The 13777-nt window shown below is 60.1% G+C and overlaps 2 protein-coding genes across 7 annotated transcripts in view; one reads left to right on the top strand and one right to left on the bottom strand.

The window, feature by feature from the left end:
* Positions 1-13777, bottom strand: part of CHLSN (cholesin) — a 98390-nt gene that overhangs the window by 15737 nt on the left and 68876 nt on the right. For 2 of the 5 annotated variants that reach the window (XM_082360623.1, XM_082360624.1), the window contains exon 1: positions 4790-5401. The exons of 2 other annotated variants lie outside the window; for them this stretch is intronic. In XM_082360623.1, coding sequence (XP_082216749.1) covers positions 4790-5386 — 597 coding nt within the window. In that variant the 5' untranslated portion in view covers positions 5387-5401. Of the gene's footprint in view, positions 1-4789; positions 5402-13777 lie in introns of those variants that run through there. One more of the 5 variants, XM_082360627.1, reaches the window with a different exon arrangement.
* Positions 5481-12717, top strand: LOC309613621 (uncharacterized protein; the record flags this gene model as incomplete). Of its 2 annotated transcripts, none has more annotated exons than XM_082360652.1 (2): positions 5481-5565; positions 10485-12717. In XM_082360652.1, the coding sequence occupies exon 2, from the start codon at positions 11770-11772 to the stop codon at positions 12715-12717; it is 948 nt and encodes a 315-aa protein (XP_082216778.1). In that variant the 5' UTR covers positions 5481-5565; positions 10485-11769. The 2 variants fall into 2 exon arrangements, with proteins under 2 accessions (XP_082216778.1, XP_082216777.1); XM_082360651.1 differs by having other exon boundaries at positions 5500-5565; positions 6068-12717.

Here is a 13777-nt window from a genome sequence, read left to right as displayed (position 1 = left end):
TTCCGCTTCTGAAGCCAGGCATCCGTGGGCAGGACGCCCAGTCCCCGCCTGCAGCTCCTTGGAGACACTGCTTCAGCTTGAAAACTAAACCTTAATCAGAAGCATTACTGCAATTATTAAAAGTCAAAAAGGAAACTCATGGTAGCCAATCAATTCCTTTTTCCTTTCCTGAAAATGATGAAGGACAAAAGAGGGAGTGTTTCCTACAATATTTTAATAAAACTTCGTGTTTTGAAATAACTAGACGGCAACTTGAAGGCAACACAGACGCCATGAGCCTTCCCCCGCCCCTCCTCCCCGCCCCAGCTTCCCTGCAGAACAAGAGCAGAAACACACAGGAGACACTAAGATTTCAGTTACAAATCGTTAAATTCTTTAAACGCTCATTCCCCCAACCTGTGAGTGATGCTGAGTTTCCTCTGCTAATTGAGAAATAGAAACAGTGATGTGTACCCTCTTTATTTGCAGTACTCTGATTAAAACTAGAACAATTCCAGGGAGTTCCCTGGTGGCCTAGCGGTTAAGACTCTGGGCTTTCATTGCTGCGGCCCTGGTTCAATCCCCGGTCAGGGAACTGAGATCCCACAAGCCTTGCAGCTTGGCCAAAAAAAACAACCCAATTCCAAACAACTTCAGAAAGCGTGCACACGACGCGGGAGGCTGCTCTGATCAACCCCGTGAGCAGCTGGGCCGGGGAAGCAGGGACGCTGCGAGCGCTGTGGGCCGTGGGTGGCGGGCCCGGTGCCCTGCAGAGCTGCCGCTGCCGGTGCCGGTGCTGAGGCAGACACGGGCTCTGGCCTCAAGGAGCGCACGGCCGGAGGTAAGTGAGCTCCTGGAGGACAGGGACGGCGGCTGCCCCGGGGCTGAGCGGCCGTTCAGAGCAGGGCACAGCTCCTCCATCCAGATGCTGCAGAGACCAGACGTTTTCAAATGCGTGAACCAGGATACACAAGCACAGGGGCCCACGCTGAAACAGATACCAGATCACAAAATACAGCCTCCGCGCTTCATTACCGCACCCAGGGTAGATCCACGTGAGGTGACACTGAGAGGTCCCCGTATACTACATGAAGCCTGGCCCCGCCCCCCACCCCCCACCCCCCCAGGGCCAGTGTCATCTGCTGTCAACACGCACAGCACAAGGAAACGCTCAACTCCACTGGGTCCCAGAATCAGTGAGACGGAGCCCTCACAAGAACCCTGCCCAGCGCCGCCCCGCCCGCAGCCCTGGGCTCTACCACCACACGGCACCTGGGAGGAAGGCCGTCCCTTCCCCAGCCCATCACCCCCGCATCCCCTTCCATGTGGGCCTTGGACGATATGACGGAACCGCCAGACCCTCTTGGCCAGAGACACGCGGATCCCGCCGGGGCCCAGCTCCTGGGTTACAGAGGAAGAGGTGAGGGTTTCGAGGGGTGGGGGGTCGCCACGGCCACGGCCATGGCCCAGGCGGGGGGCTGTGCCACCGAGGGACGGTGGCCCCTCGCAGACAGGCCAGGGCTCTGGGGAAGGTCTTCTGCATCAACCTTTTCAAACCCCGTGGCCTTGGCTGCCAGCAGGACCTGCCCCCAACCTGGGCTGGAGACACTGGCCCTTGTCAGAGACCAGCATCAGAACAAAAACTGAGCACGGCTGCACGCTCAGTGGACGCTGCACTTCTCAGCGACGAGAAGACTTAACTTTCATTCTGCTTCTCTTGTAACCCAAGGATTAAAATGAACGTTTGTTACGTGCCAACGTGCACTTGAAAAGCCAGAAGACACACGAAACACAGATCAGGGTGCCGAAGCCAGAGAGTAGATGACCAGCCTTATAAAACTCTCTCAAGGTCCCCCACAGTTTCAGCCTGGATGACGGCAGGACTCCTGGCTCTCCCAAGGCCATGCTGTGATCAGCTTCTCATCTCCTCTGGACTCGGGTCCTGGCCAGCAAGGACAGCCTCTCCGCAAGGCCCACACCTGCAAGATGGGGGGGGGGGGCGGACCCCCTCTGGCCTGTGGACAGCAGGAGGCGTGGTTTAACTGCCCTGAGACAGGAACTGTGTTTACAGAGATCAGATTCGTTTCTGGAAGCAGAAAGTCCTGAGATATTTACTCATTTTACCTTTTCACAGGCTGTCCATCCGTTCCTGCCCTTGGATGGACAATGGAGCAAAGCCAGGTTACAGCTTCGGGGGAGAGCTGGGACGGGGGAGATCCCTCGGCTCCCTTCAGAGGCTGCGGTCTAGGGAGGAGCCGGGGGGGAGAGCCCGCAGGGACACGTGGTCAAAGGAGAGCCAAAGCCAGCAGGTGCACGGGCAGGTCAGCACCAGCACGCGAGGCCCAGGGCCTGGACGCGGGAACCTGGTGCACCCAGCACCTCCCCCACCGGGCGCCGTGTCGACAAGCCCAGGCCTGGGGCCTCGGGGGACGCAGGCCTGCGGGGGCAGGGGGAGAAGCACCCGGCTCAGGTGTAACACGGGCACCCACAGGCTGGGGGCGGGGGCAGGCCCTCGTGCTCAGTGCTGCTGAGGTGCGGCACGGAGACCTCAGACCACGCGGCACAGGGGGCAGGACAGAGAAGAGGCAGCACATTCCATCAGGGAGAGCTCCAGCCCACCAGGAAGGAAGCTGCTAAGAGGGCCACACGATCTGCTCCTCTGGCAGCATTTGCATTTCCAGAGCAGCTACCCTGCTTCCCCGATGAGCCCCGGGGCGGGGGTGGGCTGAGAGGGTCCAGCGATTCTTCTTACCAGGCATTTATGGGGGCTGGCTCTCGTTGGCTGACTTTTAGCAGGAACCTGGCTCCTACACACCCAGTCTTTAAGGCCTCCTGAGGACAGGAAGAGGCTGCCACCCGCCCCCCCGCCACTGCCCACTGGAGACCTTCATTCACAGCCCCAAGGTCTCCCACCAGCAGGCCCAGGACAGTGGCCCGGGCCAGGACCCCACACCCCCTCCCAGCTGCAGAGGGGGCACAGGCCTTTCTGGCCCCCAGATCCCAAGGGCCGCCCGCTCTCACTGCTTCCCAGAATCTCGGCTAAGCTTTTGGGTTGATCTCGCCCATATCCAGGGAGCAAACAGGCCCTGGCTGGCTGGCCTCTGCAGGAGCTCTGATGTCCACGCGTAGGACCTGCCCGTGGGCCCTCCTTGGTTCTAGGCAGGAGGATGATTTACAACCCTCCCCATCGCTTTCGCTGCTGAGAGGCCAACACAGGCCTGGGGCCCAGCTGTGCTCTGCACGGTCAACAGCCTAACGTGGACTGTCCCGGTATCGGCAGGCAAAGGTCACGCAGGGTCTGCTCCGTGTATTCAGAGAAGCTGCCCCCGCTCTGCAGGCCCCGCCACGCCCACCTCCTCCCTACAAGAAGCTGCTTTTCTTTATCTTTGGAAATGCGTGACTGACCAGGAGTTCAGGCTGCATTTTGTGTTTAACCTGGAAATGCAGTTCCGGGAGATGGACAGCCAGCGTGGCCAGAGCTGAGTGGAACATCAAGCGTACGAACTGCGAGTCTAGATATAACGTTTAACACACAGAGAGCGTAACTTCCAACAACTTCTGAAAGATTAGCGGACAGTCGTTCCTAATTTGACGGTACTGATCTTGCCATTTTAATGAAAATCAGATTCTGAACGTATGAAAAACATACCACAAGACCACAAAGACCTCTCTCTCCCCCATACTCGAGGAGGGCCTGGGGCGCCAGGCTTCCCACAGCGTCCGACGCTGCTTCCCTCAAAGCAAAAACAATCCCACTTTTGCTCAAGATTTTCAATTACGTTTTCACCCCGTGTCAACCCAGCAGACTCTGGCCTGTCCTCTTCCCCAGCGGCTTCTGTGCCTTGCGTCCTCGGGAGGGAAAACTGGACGACCGGGCACAGAGCGGATACACCCGTTTGGGGCCGCGTCCTAACCCACCTCGACCGCGGGCCTTACAGGGGCCCAGCTGCCCTCCAGCCCCGCAGGCACCGGGCTGCAGGCTCTTCAGGCAACAAAACAAAACAAAACATGTTAGTGGCTCCAAAAGAAGGAAACAGGAAAATCCAAAGGCTCCGTTAAACGTGCACGTAGTACCTCACGATGTCAGCTCCATCCGCTGTTAAGTGTAATTTCCAAAATCATTTCATCACACTAGGAAACTACTGATGGGCTTCTTCCCCCCACACTTCGTAAGAATTCCTGAGTGTAACAATGAATTAAAAAACTAAACACTCACATCGCCAAGTAAAGAGTTACGCATACCCAGGTAATTAACAAGCAAAATGGTAGATGCCCTGGTGGGTTCCGCCCCCAAGTCCTGACACTCAATGCGCTCTGCGGCGGTGGACCTCGCAGGGCTAAGGCCTCCGGCTACAAAGGCCCCGAAGGCGGGTCGCCAACGGTGATGACAGCCCAGCCTGGGGGAGGCGGCAGCGACGTGGTCCAGACCACTCCCCGCTCCTACAGAGAGAAGGTGGGGCCGGCAGAGCCCAGGAGACTGGCGTGGGTCCCGGGACGCAAGAAGCAGCCCACGGTCGGCGGGCACCCGAGGCCTCGCCCGGGGAGAGGGAGGCGCGTCGCGTCGAGTCGCGTCTCAGAGCCCCGGCCCCACGCAGCCTGTCCGCGGTTCGGGACCCCGGGCCCGGAGGGCGGGGCGCTCCGGACCCTGTCGTCTGGAAGCGGGACTAGGCGGGCCGGGCCCCTCCTCCTCCTCCCCGCCCCTCCCCCGGTTTCGGGTCTCCAGGGCGCCGCCGAGCCCCCGCCCCGCCCTGCAGGACGGACCCCCGCGCCCCCCAGCCCCCACGGCCCGCTCCTGGCCCGGCGCACTGACCTCCACGTCCCAGGCCGCCAGGTGTGCCCGGGACCGCGGCACCTCCCGGCCGCCGCAGCACCCGCGCACTGCGCATGTCAGGCCGGCTAGGCTCGGCTGGAACCAGATCCAGCCGGCTGGGCGGTGACGCAAGCGCGCGGCTGGGCGTATGGGCGGGACTCCTGGCGGGGCGGGGTCAGGCGGTGGGCGGGGTCGGCCCTGCACGGGGGTTGGGGGGCGCGGACCACCCCTCCCCCCCAGGCCGTGTGGGCGGCGGCTGCCGCGAGGCCCCGGGCGGGGGAGGGGGAGGGGGAGGAGGAGGGGGAGGGACCTCCGGGCCAGGGGAAGGCCCAGCCCAGGGCTCCGAGCACTTCCCGGCCCACAGCTCGGCCGCCGAGTGGCAGACGCTGAGCCCCCGCCCAGGGGTCTGCCTGTGGCTCTCCTCACGGCGCAGTGGCCCGGGCTCCCTGGCAGGTCCCCACAGGGGAGGCAGGAAAACCACGCGGTGCAGTTAACACGGACGCGTCTGCCGACCACAGGCTCGGTCCCCACCCCCCATCTCCACCCCCTGCAGCCGGGGAACCTGGCCTGCTGGCTCCTCCCAGGGCGTCTGCGCATGCGCTCCCCCTGCCTGGAGCGCTCACTTCCGAGCGCCTGTCAACCCTCAGCTTCGGGGAAGCCCTCTCTGCCTCACCCGCTGAACACCCCCTAGCGCTCCACCCCCCAAACTGTGAGCTCCACAAGCATAAGGCCGGGTCTGCCCACCGGAGGCGCTGACATCACCCAGCAAAAAGCAGGTGATCAATAAAGGCTCACGGAGTAAATGAATGAAGGTGTCCTTACCCTAAGACAAAACTGCAAATCGATTTTTATAGTCGGAGGAAAACCACACTCCCGCAGCCGGAGCCTGCTGAGCCCGCCCAAGGCCTGCAGCAGGCTCTGGAGGCGGGGCTGGTTTCGGGGGGCTGCTCTGGCAGCCTGGCGTGAGGACACGCTGTCCCCCGGCTGCTGAGGCCCTGCGCTGGCTGGCGGGTGTGGGTGTCCCAGCTTCCCAGCCCGATAAGGATCTCCCAAGGTCCCAGAGCCAAGCCTGCATCTTTCTGTGCTTTTCCTCTTGGCCATTTCCCCAGCACCCAAGGCTGGTCCGCACACAGAGGCTCGCTCAGGAGTGCTGCTAGGGGCAGGGACAGGGACAGGGGCAGGCACGAGGCGGGGGCCAGAGCTGGGTGGGGGAGGAGAGTGGAGGGCAGGGCGGGGCGGGCCCACCACCACAGTCTCACCTCTGTGACCCCGTTTAAGCCCCGGGACGCTGGCGTCAGCATCCTCACTTTACAGATAAGGAAACCGAGACGCAGAAATGCTAACACCAACGGTTTCAAGATTCGAAGCCACAAGCCAGTTTCGTGGAATGGACTCCACTTGAGGTCTTCCGAGTCACAGAGGATCTGCGTGCTGATTTCCCAGTGCATTTCCTGTGGCAGCCCTGCAACCCAAGAACCCCCAATCTGGTTTCTTCACGTACTGTTCTGGTGACTCTAACGGGCCACCGTGGGAGACTGGACAAAGGAGAGAGCAGGAGGGGCAGAGCTGGCCTGGGGCAGGGTGAGGGTGGGACACCGCACGCGGGGACACGCAGCCCAGAGGGAGCTTCGTGCCCACTGCTCGTCTCACGCTCCCAGCCGCCCTGTTGCCTGCACCGTGCAGACGAGGTAAAGGGTGTGAAATGGGCCGGGATCCAGCTCCTTCCCAGGCCCTTCTCTGCCCAGGGACCCGCCTGCAGGATGCACTCTGTCCCCGCAAGGCCTCCCACGGAAGCAGGTGGAGCCCACCCCCAGAAGCTGCTGCTGGGCTGTGCTGCCCCCGGTTGTCTGTCCCGGGCCTGTGTCAGAGGGCAGCAGGCACGGGGCCACTCAGTGCACCCTGGGGCTCCCTGTAGGGACCGAGGAGAAAAGGCGCTTGGTCCAGCCCTGAGGGCCTCTGTGGCCAGAGTCCAGCTGGTGGAGTGGGACGGTGTGGCCTGCTGCGTGACCCCGGCAGCAGCACTGGGTCTACCCTGAGGGGCCACAGAGGCCCTCGAACCCCAGGCAACTTGGCTCAGCAGCTCCCGGTCAGGAAGAGCGGGTACATGACAGACCTGGATGCATTCCACATACATTTGTTAAGCAACATCTTCACGTGAGATATTCTTCTAAGTGCTAAGCTTACCGTGGGGAACGCCTGCTACCACAAAGCATGTTCCAGTGCCCCCAGAACTCATGTATCATAATCCTACCGCCCACGCCGTGATGGCACTAGGAGGTGGGGCCTTTGGGAGGTAATTAGATCATGAGGATGGGGGCCCCGTGAAGGGGATCATTGCCTTCATAAGAGAGGGCACTGGCTGTCACTAAAGAGAGCTCCTCACCCCTCCACCATGTGAGGACACAGCAAGGAGAACCGGGAAGAGAACCCACCAGACACCAAAACTGCCAGTGCCTTGATCTTGGACTTGCAGCCTCCAGAACCATGAGAAATAAACGTGTTACCTATAAGCCACCCAGCCTATGGCATTTTGTGATAGCAGCCTGAACTAAGACCCCCTGCCATAGTTAGACTGCCTTGAGAGGCTATAATACTAAGGAGGAAAATTAGGGACAACAGACAGAGAGTCGGTTGACTTAACGTTTTGTAATTTAAAATGGCTGGAGGAGGACGGAGGTCAAGGAAACAGCGTCAGGACAGTGACACCTGAGACCCAGAGGTGAGGGCACAGCCGTGGATATTTGGGAGAGAGGTGGTCCAGGCAAAGGGAGCAGGCACCCACATCCCGGGGAGGGGGCACAAAGGCCCACGTGAAGCAGAGGAGAAGCCAGGATGGCTGGGGGTGTGGGGGGCAGAGTAGAACAACTCTGCCGAGCTGGTGTTCTAGAAGAATGAAATTGCCACCAAACCCTCCCCCGAGGAAGTAAGAACAAGCTCTCAAAACCAGCACCCCAAGATCATGGGGATCATTCTGAGTCATTCAGCGAAGAATAAGTATGTCCGACGCAGACATTATTAGCCGGAACGTCTGGCTGATCAGCGTGCCCAGAGTTCCAGGGCACGCCACCTCCCGAGAACCAACCACTGGTGAAAGCACAGGAAGTGCTGCAGGGGGTGTGGAACACCCGCCTGGAGGCCGACGTCTGCTCGCAGCCCCCAGAGCTCCCGCACAAACCCCTTCCCTCACACGTGGCCCCGCCAGTGGGTCAGGCCCTGCTTGGAAGCATCTGGCGGGTGGAAACCGTGAGTGTGCGTGTGAGGAAGGGGGGAGCCCCAGCCCCAGGGGAGCAGGGTCTGCCGTCGGCCACAAGCAAGAGGAAGCAAAGTGCTGCTGAAGGCCTTGGTGCAGCCGGCCCGCCAGCCCCTCCAGAGACGGCCATCGCAGGGCCTGGCTGTCACTAAAGCGACGGCAGGCCTGACTCCAGAACCTTATGTCCAAGCCCAGATGGTTTCGCTGGAATTCTATTCAACACTTAAAGAGGAATTAACACCAATTTTATATGAGCTCTTCCAGAAACTGGAAGCAAAGGAACCATTTCCCAGTTTGCTCTATGAGGCCAGTGTTACCTTGTTACCAAAGCCAGACAAAAATAGTACGAAAGGAAAAAGAATGAAAGGAAAAGAAAAATATAGACCAAAATCTCTCATAAATATAAATGCAAAAATCCTACTCAGCAACGTATAAAAAAAATTATACACCATGACCAAGTAGAGTTTATTCCACAGACGCAAGCCTGGTTCAGTATTCAAGAATCAATCTAATAAACCCGTCATATCAACAGGCTAAAGAAGAAGTATCACATGACCATATCAACTGATGCAGAAAAAGCGTGTGACAAAATTCAAAACTCATTCATGATATACATTCTCAGAAAACTAGTAATAGAGGAGAGCTTCCTCAACTTGGTACGTAACATGTAAAACTGCCCCCTCCCCCCACCAGATTGGGAACAAGGTGAGGCGATCCACCCTCACCACTGCTATTCAACACAGCACTAGATGTTCCAGCCAGGGCAAGAAAGCAAGAAAGTGCAATCGAAGGCACTCGGATTGGAAAGGAAGAAATACAACTGTCTATATTTACAGATGGCATGATGGTCAACATAGAAGAGCCCAAGGAATTGACACACTTTTTCCCTGTGTATGTCTTATTACTGCAGCACCGTTTGTTGAAAAGACTCTCCACTGAATTACATTTACACCTCTGCCGAAAATCAAGTTGCTGATGTGGGACAGTTTCTGGGGTCTCTATTCAGATCTGTGTCTCTCCCTCCATTAACACCACACTGTTGTTTGTTTTTGCTTACCACTAATAAACAGAGATTTATTTGGAAATTTCTAAACCTGCCATAAGTGGCGCTTGCCAAGCCCTAGGCCCACCCTCCTTACCAAACTCCAAGGAGCAACGACAGTCCTCCCACCTCTCCCCCTTCACCTCCCCCCGCCTTCCACCAAGCATGCCCACCCACACCTCAGGCCACGCCAGAGAACTAGAGTGCAGTCTCCCTCTAGGAGGCATTACCCCTGGGCCCAAGAGCCTGGGTGGCAGCCCTCCGGCATCGCAGGAGATGATGGCGGCCAGAGGTGCTTGCATAGGGTTAGGAAAGAGAATAAGGAAGGAGGCACCTGAAAAACCCCAACTTACCCCTGAACAAAAAAAGTGGCTCCTGCATGGAAAAACCTGCTCCATGAAGAGTGCAAATGCCCAAAGGATAGGGAAAACCAGCAGCAAGGCTGGGCTGGTAGGAATGGCACCACACTGCCATGTTAAATTTCAGTTTCAGCGTTCACGGCTAACGCACAGAAATACAGTTGACTTTTGTATGTTGATCTCGCGTCCTGAAATCTGCTGCACACCTCAGTGATGGCCATCCGTCCGAGGCAGAGGGAGCAAGGCCACGGGTGGGGGACCAGCCTGCACGAATGTCCGGCATCTATAGCCTCGGCCCTGGGCCCGCGCTTTTCTGTGCAGGGGAACCTGCCAGACCCACCCCCCATCATTTCCACAGGTCACGTGGGGTAAAAATCCACACCCCCACCCACCCTCCTCTGAGTCCTCGGGCAGGATCCTGGCATGGGGCAGACTGCCTTCCCCATATGGCTCGGCCAGACCTGGGCCTGGGACCCTTCACTGTAGTGGGGACGGTGCCCTGGCTTCTGGGGCCACGCCTGACTGGCAGGTGGCCAGCAGACTCCGGGATGCCCCCAGCGCGCGCTGCTGAGAGGAAACCCCGGGCCATGCGCCCCTCCGGGGACCCCGCTCCTGCTCTCCAGGAAGCACTGTGTCACGTGCACTATTTTTTTAAATTAAGTAATTAGTTTAACTAATTTATTTTTGGCTGTGTTGGGTCTTCATTGCTGCATGAAGGCTTTCTCTAGTTGCAGCGATCAGGGGCTACTCTTCGTTGCGGCGCGCGTGCTTCTCATTGCGGTGGCTTCTCTTGTTGCGGAGCACGGGCTCTAGGTGCGCGTGCTTCAGTAGTTGTGGCGCCCGGGCTTAGCTGCTCCACGGCATGTGGGATCTTCCCGGACCAGGGCTCGAACCCAAGTTCCCCGCATTAGCAGGCGGATTCTTAACCACTGCGCCACCAGGGAAGCCCCACGTGCACTATTTTTAACGTCGATTAAAGGTTTGGGAAGAGAAAAAATAAACTCCCGGAATAAGAACTCTGGTTCTTTCCCCTCCTAACCCCAGCTTCGAGGTGCCTGCACGCGAGGTCCTAACCGGCAGCAGCAGCACTCAATCTGGCAGCGACTGATGGGCTCCCTCAAGGGACAGGGCGTGACAGAGGCTCCCCACTAACCGTCAGCAAGACAGCGAGTCCGGCTTTGTGAACCCCCTTCTGCAGGAGGAGTGGAGGGGTGAGCGCATATGGGGTAGGACGCAGGTCCCAGCAGGCGGCCCCGGGACGTGCTCAGGCCCACCGCCCTCCCTCTTTTCTCCTCTTTCTGTTATTAAGGGAAGTGTGGTGAACCCCTGTGTCCAATGGTGTGGCCCATCTCCCCCTCCTCCCCTCACCCCCAGACATCTCATCATTTCTTCACACGCACCTGGAACACTTCAGCGTATGGCTCTGAAGTGATCCGTATGTTTTATACCACACACACACGCAGTACACACAAATAAAAGCACACATGACTACAGCGGAACAGCTTTTTCTAAGTAACGGAATATTGTCATTGATTGCGTTATTTGGAAGCCGGACCGTGAGCTCTTCTTGGCTAAAAGTGTGGCCGAAAAGTTTCATCAGCAGAGTTGGGTGACGTGCCACGGTCTCCCCTGACTCTGGGGAGCGCTGACTTGACTCCTTGGGAAGGAGCCTCTGAGGCTGCACCGCGGAGGCCGGCCTCCCGAAGTCAGACGACGACTCGGCATCTCACGGGCTCCCACCGTCAACTGCCTCCACATCCTCGGCTCTGAGGGAAGATCCAGCTTCGAGAAAACCACCGAGCGGACGTGGCCCTGTAGCCACGCTGGCTCTACCCCTCCAGGACCGCTCAGACGGCCACGGGGAAACCCGCCCTATCCGAGCGGGGGAGCACCCTGGGGCCCACGGGCAGGGCTGCACAAAGGCTGAGGCGCTGTGCCCACCGCAGAGGATGGACTGATCCCTGCTCCTCAGAACAGGGAGCATGAGGGGCCACCAAAGCCCACCGACCTGGTACTGACCTGGGCTCCAGCCCATGACCGTGGCAGGACCCTGTGTAGGTCAGTTCCTCGCGGGGCCTTGGTCTCCCCACCTGCAAAGCGGAGCTGCCAAAGCGTCCCCGGGAGCTGGGAGGCGCCCTGATGAGGCTGCCGGGCCGCACGGAGCCCCAGCTGTCTGCTCTGGTCGGGGGTCTGTTATCCCCTGGAGCCCGGCCTCTCTAAACCGGGCCTGGTGGCCACTGGGAATCCCACTCAAGTGCAGGAAATCACTCCGTAAAGACTGTGGCACAAGGCCAGCGATCGGGGCCCCTTCCCAGGTCCCACGGGCACCATGGCACCGTGGGCGACCTTGCCCACGACCACCCGACTCGCCCTGCACCCTCGTGCGGTGCGGAGAATAAGCAGGCTCAGCGCCGGTTTCTCTCGGACACCAGAGCCGACGTGGCTGAACAGCCGGGGCCGCGACGAACCTCCATTAAGCACATGGCGGGTTAACCTACAATCCCCGAGACGATCCGCGCTGCTGCTGCTGGGTGAGGGGCGCCCAGGCGCGAAGCCCCCGCGTGCCCGGGCACCCCCGTACGCGTGCCCCGTAGCGGGGATGGGGGCCTGCCCTCGTCTCCCGACCCGCGGCTGGAGCGGCCGTGCGAGAGCCGGGGCAGCCGGGCTGGCGAGGCGTGTGGAGAAGGAGCAGGGCGAGGCGGCGCGGTGCCGGAACCGCAGTGGACAGCGGGGCCCTCCGCGCAGGGTGCGTCCACAGGGCCGTGTCCTCGCCGCTGCCGCCGGCTCGGACGCGGAGGAGACACAGCCCGGCTCGTGGCCCACCCGCTGGGGTCGGTGGTCCTTCGCACACGGAGACCAGGATGAGAAGACGGCCACGGGGCAGGGGAGGGCAGGCCGCTGCCGGGCGAGCGTCGGGACACCTGAGAGCCGGAGGGGCCTCCCGCACCCCCCAGCCGGCTGCCATCAGCCGGCCGCCCAGGGCTCTCGGGAGGGGCCGCATTTTCCAGACGTAAGAAGCACCACGAAGGCTGCGCCGGGGCCGCTAGGCTGCGGGGCGCTCGTCGGCCTCAGGCTAGACAGAGGCCCGGGACCAGGTCTCCGAGCGTGGCTGAGGCCGTGGCTTGGGCCTCGGTGGCCCTCCTCCAGGCTGGCCCAGCTGCACCCCTGCCGACTCCCGGCGTCCCTGGTGCTCCCCGTCGGGGACCAGAGCCCCGGCTCACAGCCTGCCTCGCGCCGGCCTGGGGCTCCTGGAGGGCGGGCCCCGTCAGCGTGCTGACCTCTCAGAGCCACTGGTCTCCCCCAGGCCAGGAAAGGCGCATCTCGGGCAGGGCTGACACCGGGTGCCGCTCCACTGCCCTCCTGGAGTCTGGGTGGCCCCCGCTCCAGGCCCTGCACGCCGAGGGCAGGGACCTGTCACACACCCACCCCGGGCGCTTCTCACGTTAATAATGGGGAGGATCTGCTTCCACGGAGGACAGAAGGGGTGCCGGCAGAGGCCGAGTAGGATGGGATTTAGAAAGGGGGGGGGGGCAGTGAGGCAACTGCACTGACAAGGGTGACGACCCAGGATGACCACACAGAAACCACGGGCCCAGCTGTCAACTGACGTCCACCCCCGGCCCCTCCAGGGTGGGACTCGTGTTCTCACCAGGCCCTCATGCTTCCTTATCAAAATCAACTACCGGTACCTGAGCAACACAACTTACAGTAACAGAACCACAGAGACATCAAAACACATAACCTCACTACAAGCCACACTCACAAGAACTAACAAGGGAACTTTAAACGTTCCTTGCCCTTGACCCACGTTTCACATAGAATCACATTTCTTCGTAGGTGTGAAACTCCTAAAAAGGTGCATCTCCTAAAGGTGCATAACTCCTAAAAAGAAAAACCCACCTGCCTTGTCAGTGAGGGCAGCCGTCACCCTCGCCGCCCCCGAGGGAAGGACCAAGTGCGGCCCCCGCAGCAGGTGACCCTCGAGTCCCTGACCAGCAGTCCAGCGCCCCCGGCGTGGGATTGACTGCCGCTCGAGGACAACCAGGAAGACTGGCCGAGTCTCAAGACTGGTGAGCAGTCTACATCCACGGAGAGGCGTGTCCATGAGCCCAGCAGAGCACCGGCCGGAGTCTCTGCTCCACAGAGTGTGGCACAGTTAGGGCACCAGCCTTGTGAACACGGTGTGTGCAGCTACAAAGGTAGAGGCCTGGGGCCCAGCAGCACTTGACCGCTCCTTGGGGGCCTTCACCAGAAACAGCAGGGGAGGCCGACTCCACGCGGTTTTCAAAAGTCAACACTAGACGATGCAGTTGGAAACCCAGGAACCAGGACCAGCT

Source organism: Balaenoptera borealis, assembly GCF_965194805.1.
Source record: "Balaenoptera borealis genome assembly, chromosome: 16".
Taxonomy (NCBI): domain Eukaryota; kingdom Metazoa; phylum Chordata; class Mammalia; order Artiodactyla; family Balaenopteridae; genus Balaenoptera; species Balaenoptera borealis.
Note: the sequence above shows the minus strand (reverse complement) of the source record. Positions and strands in the feature narration are given on the sequence as shown.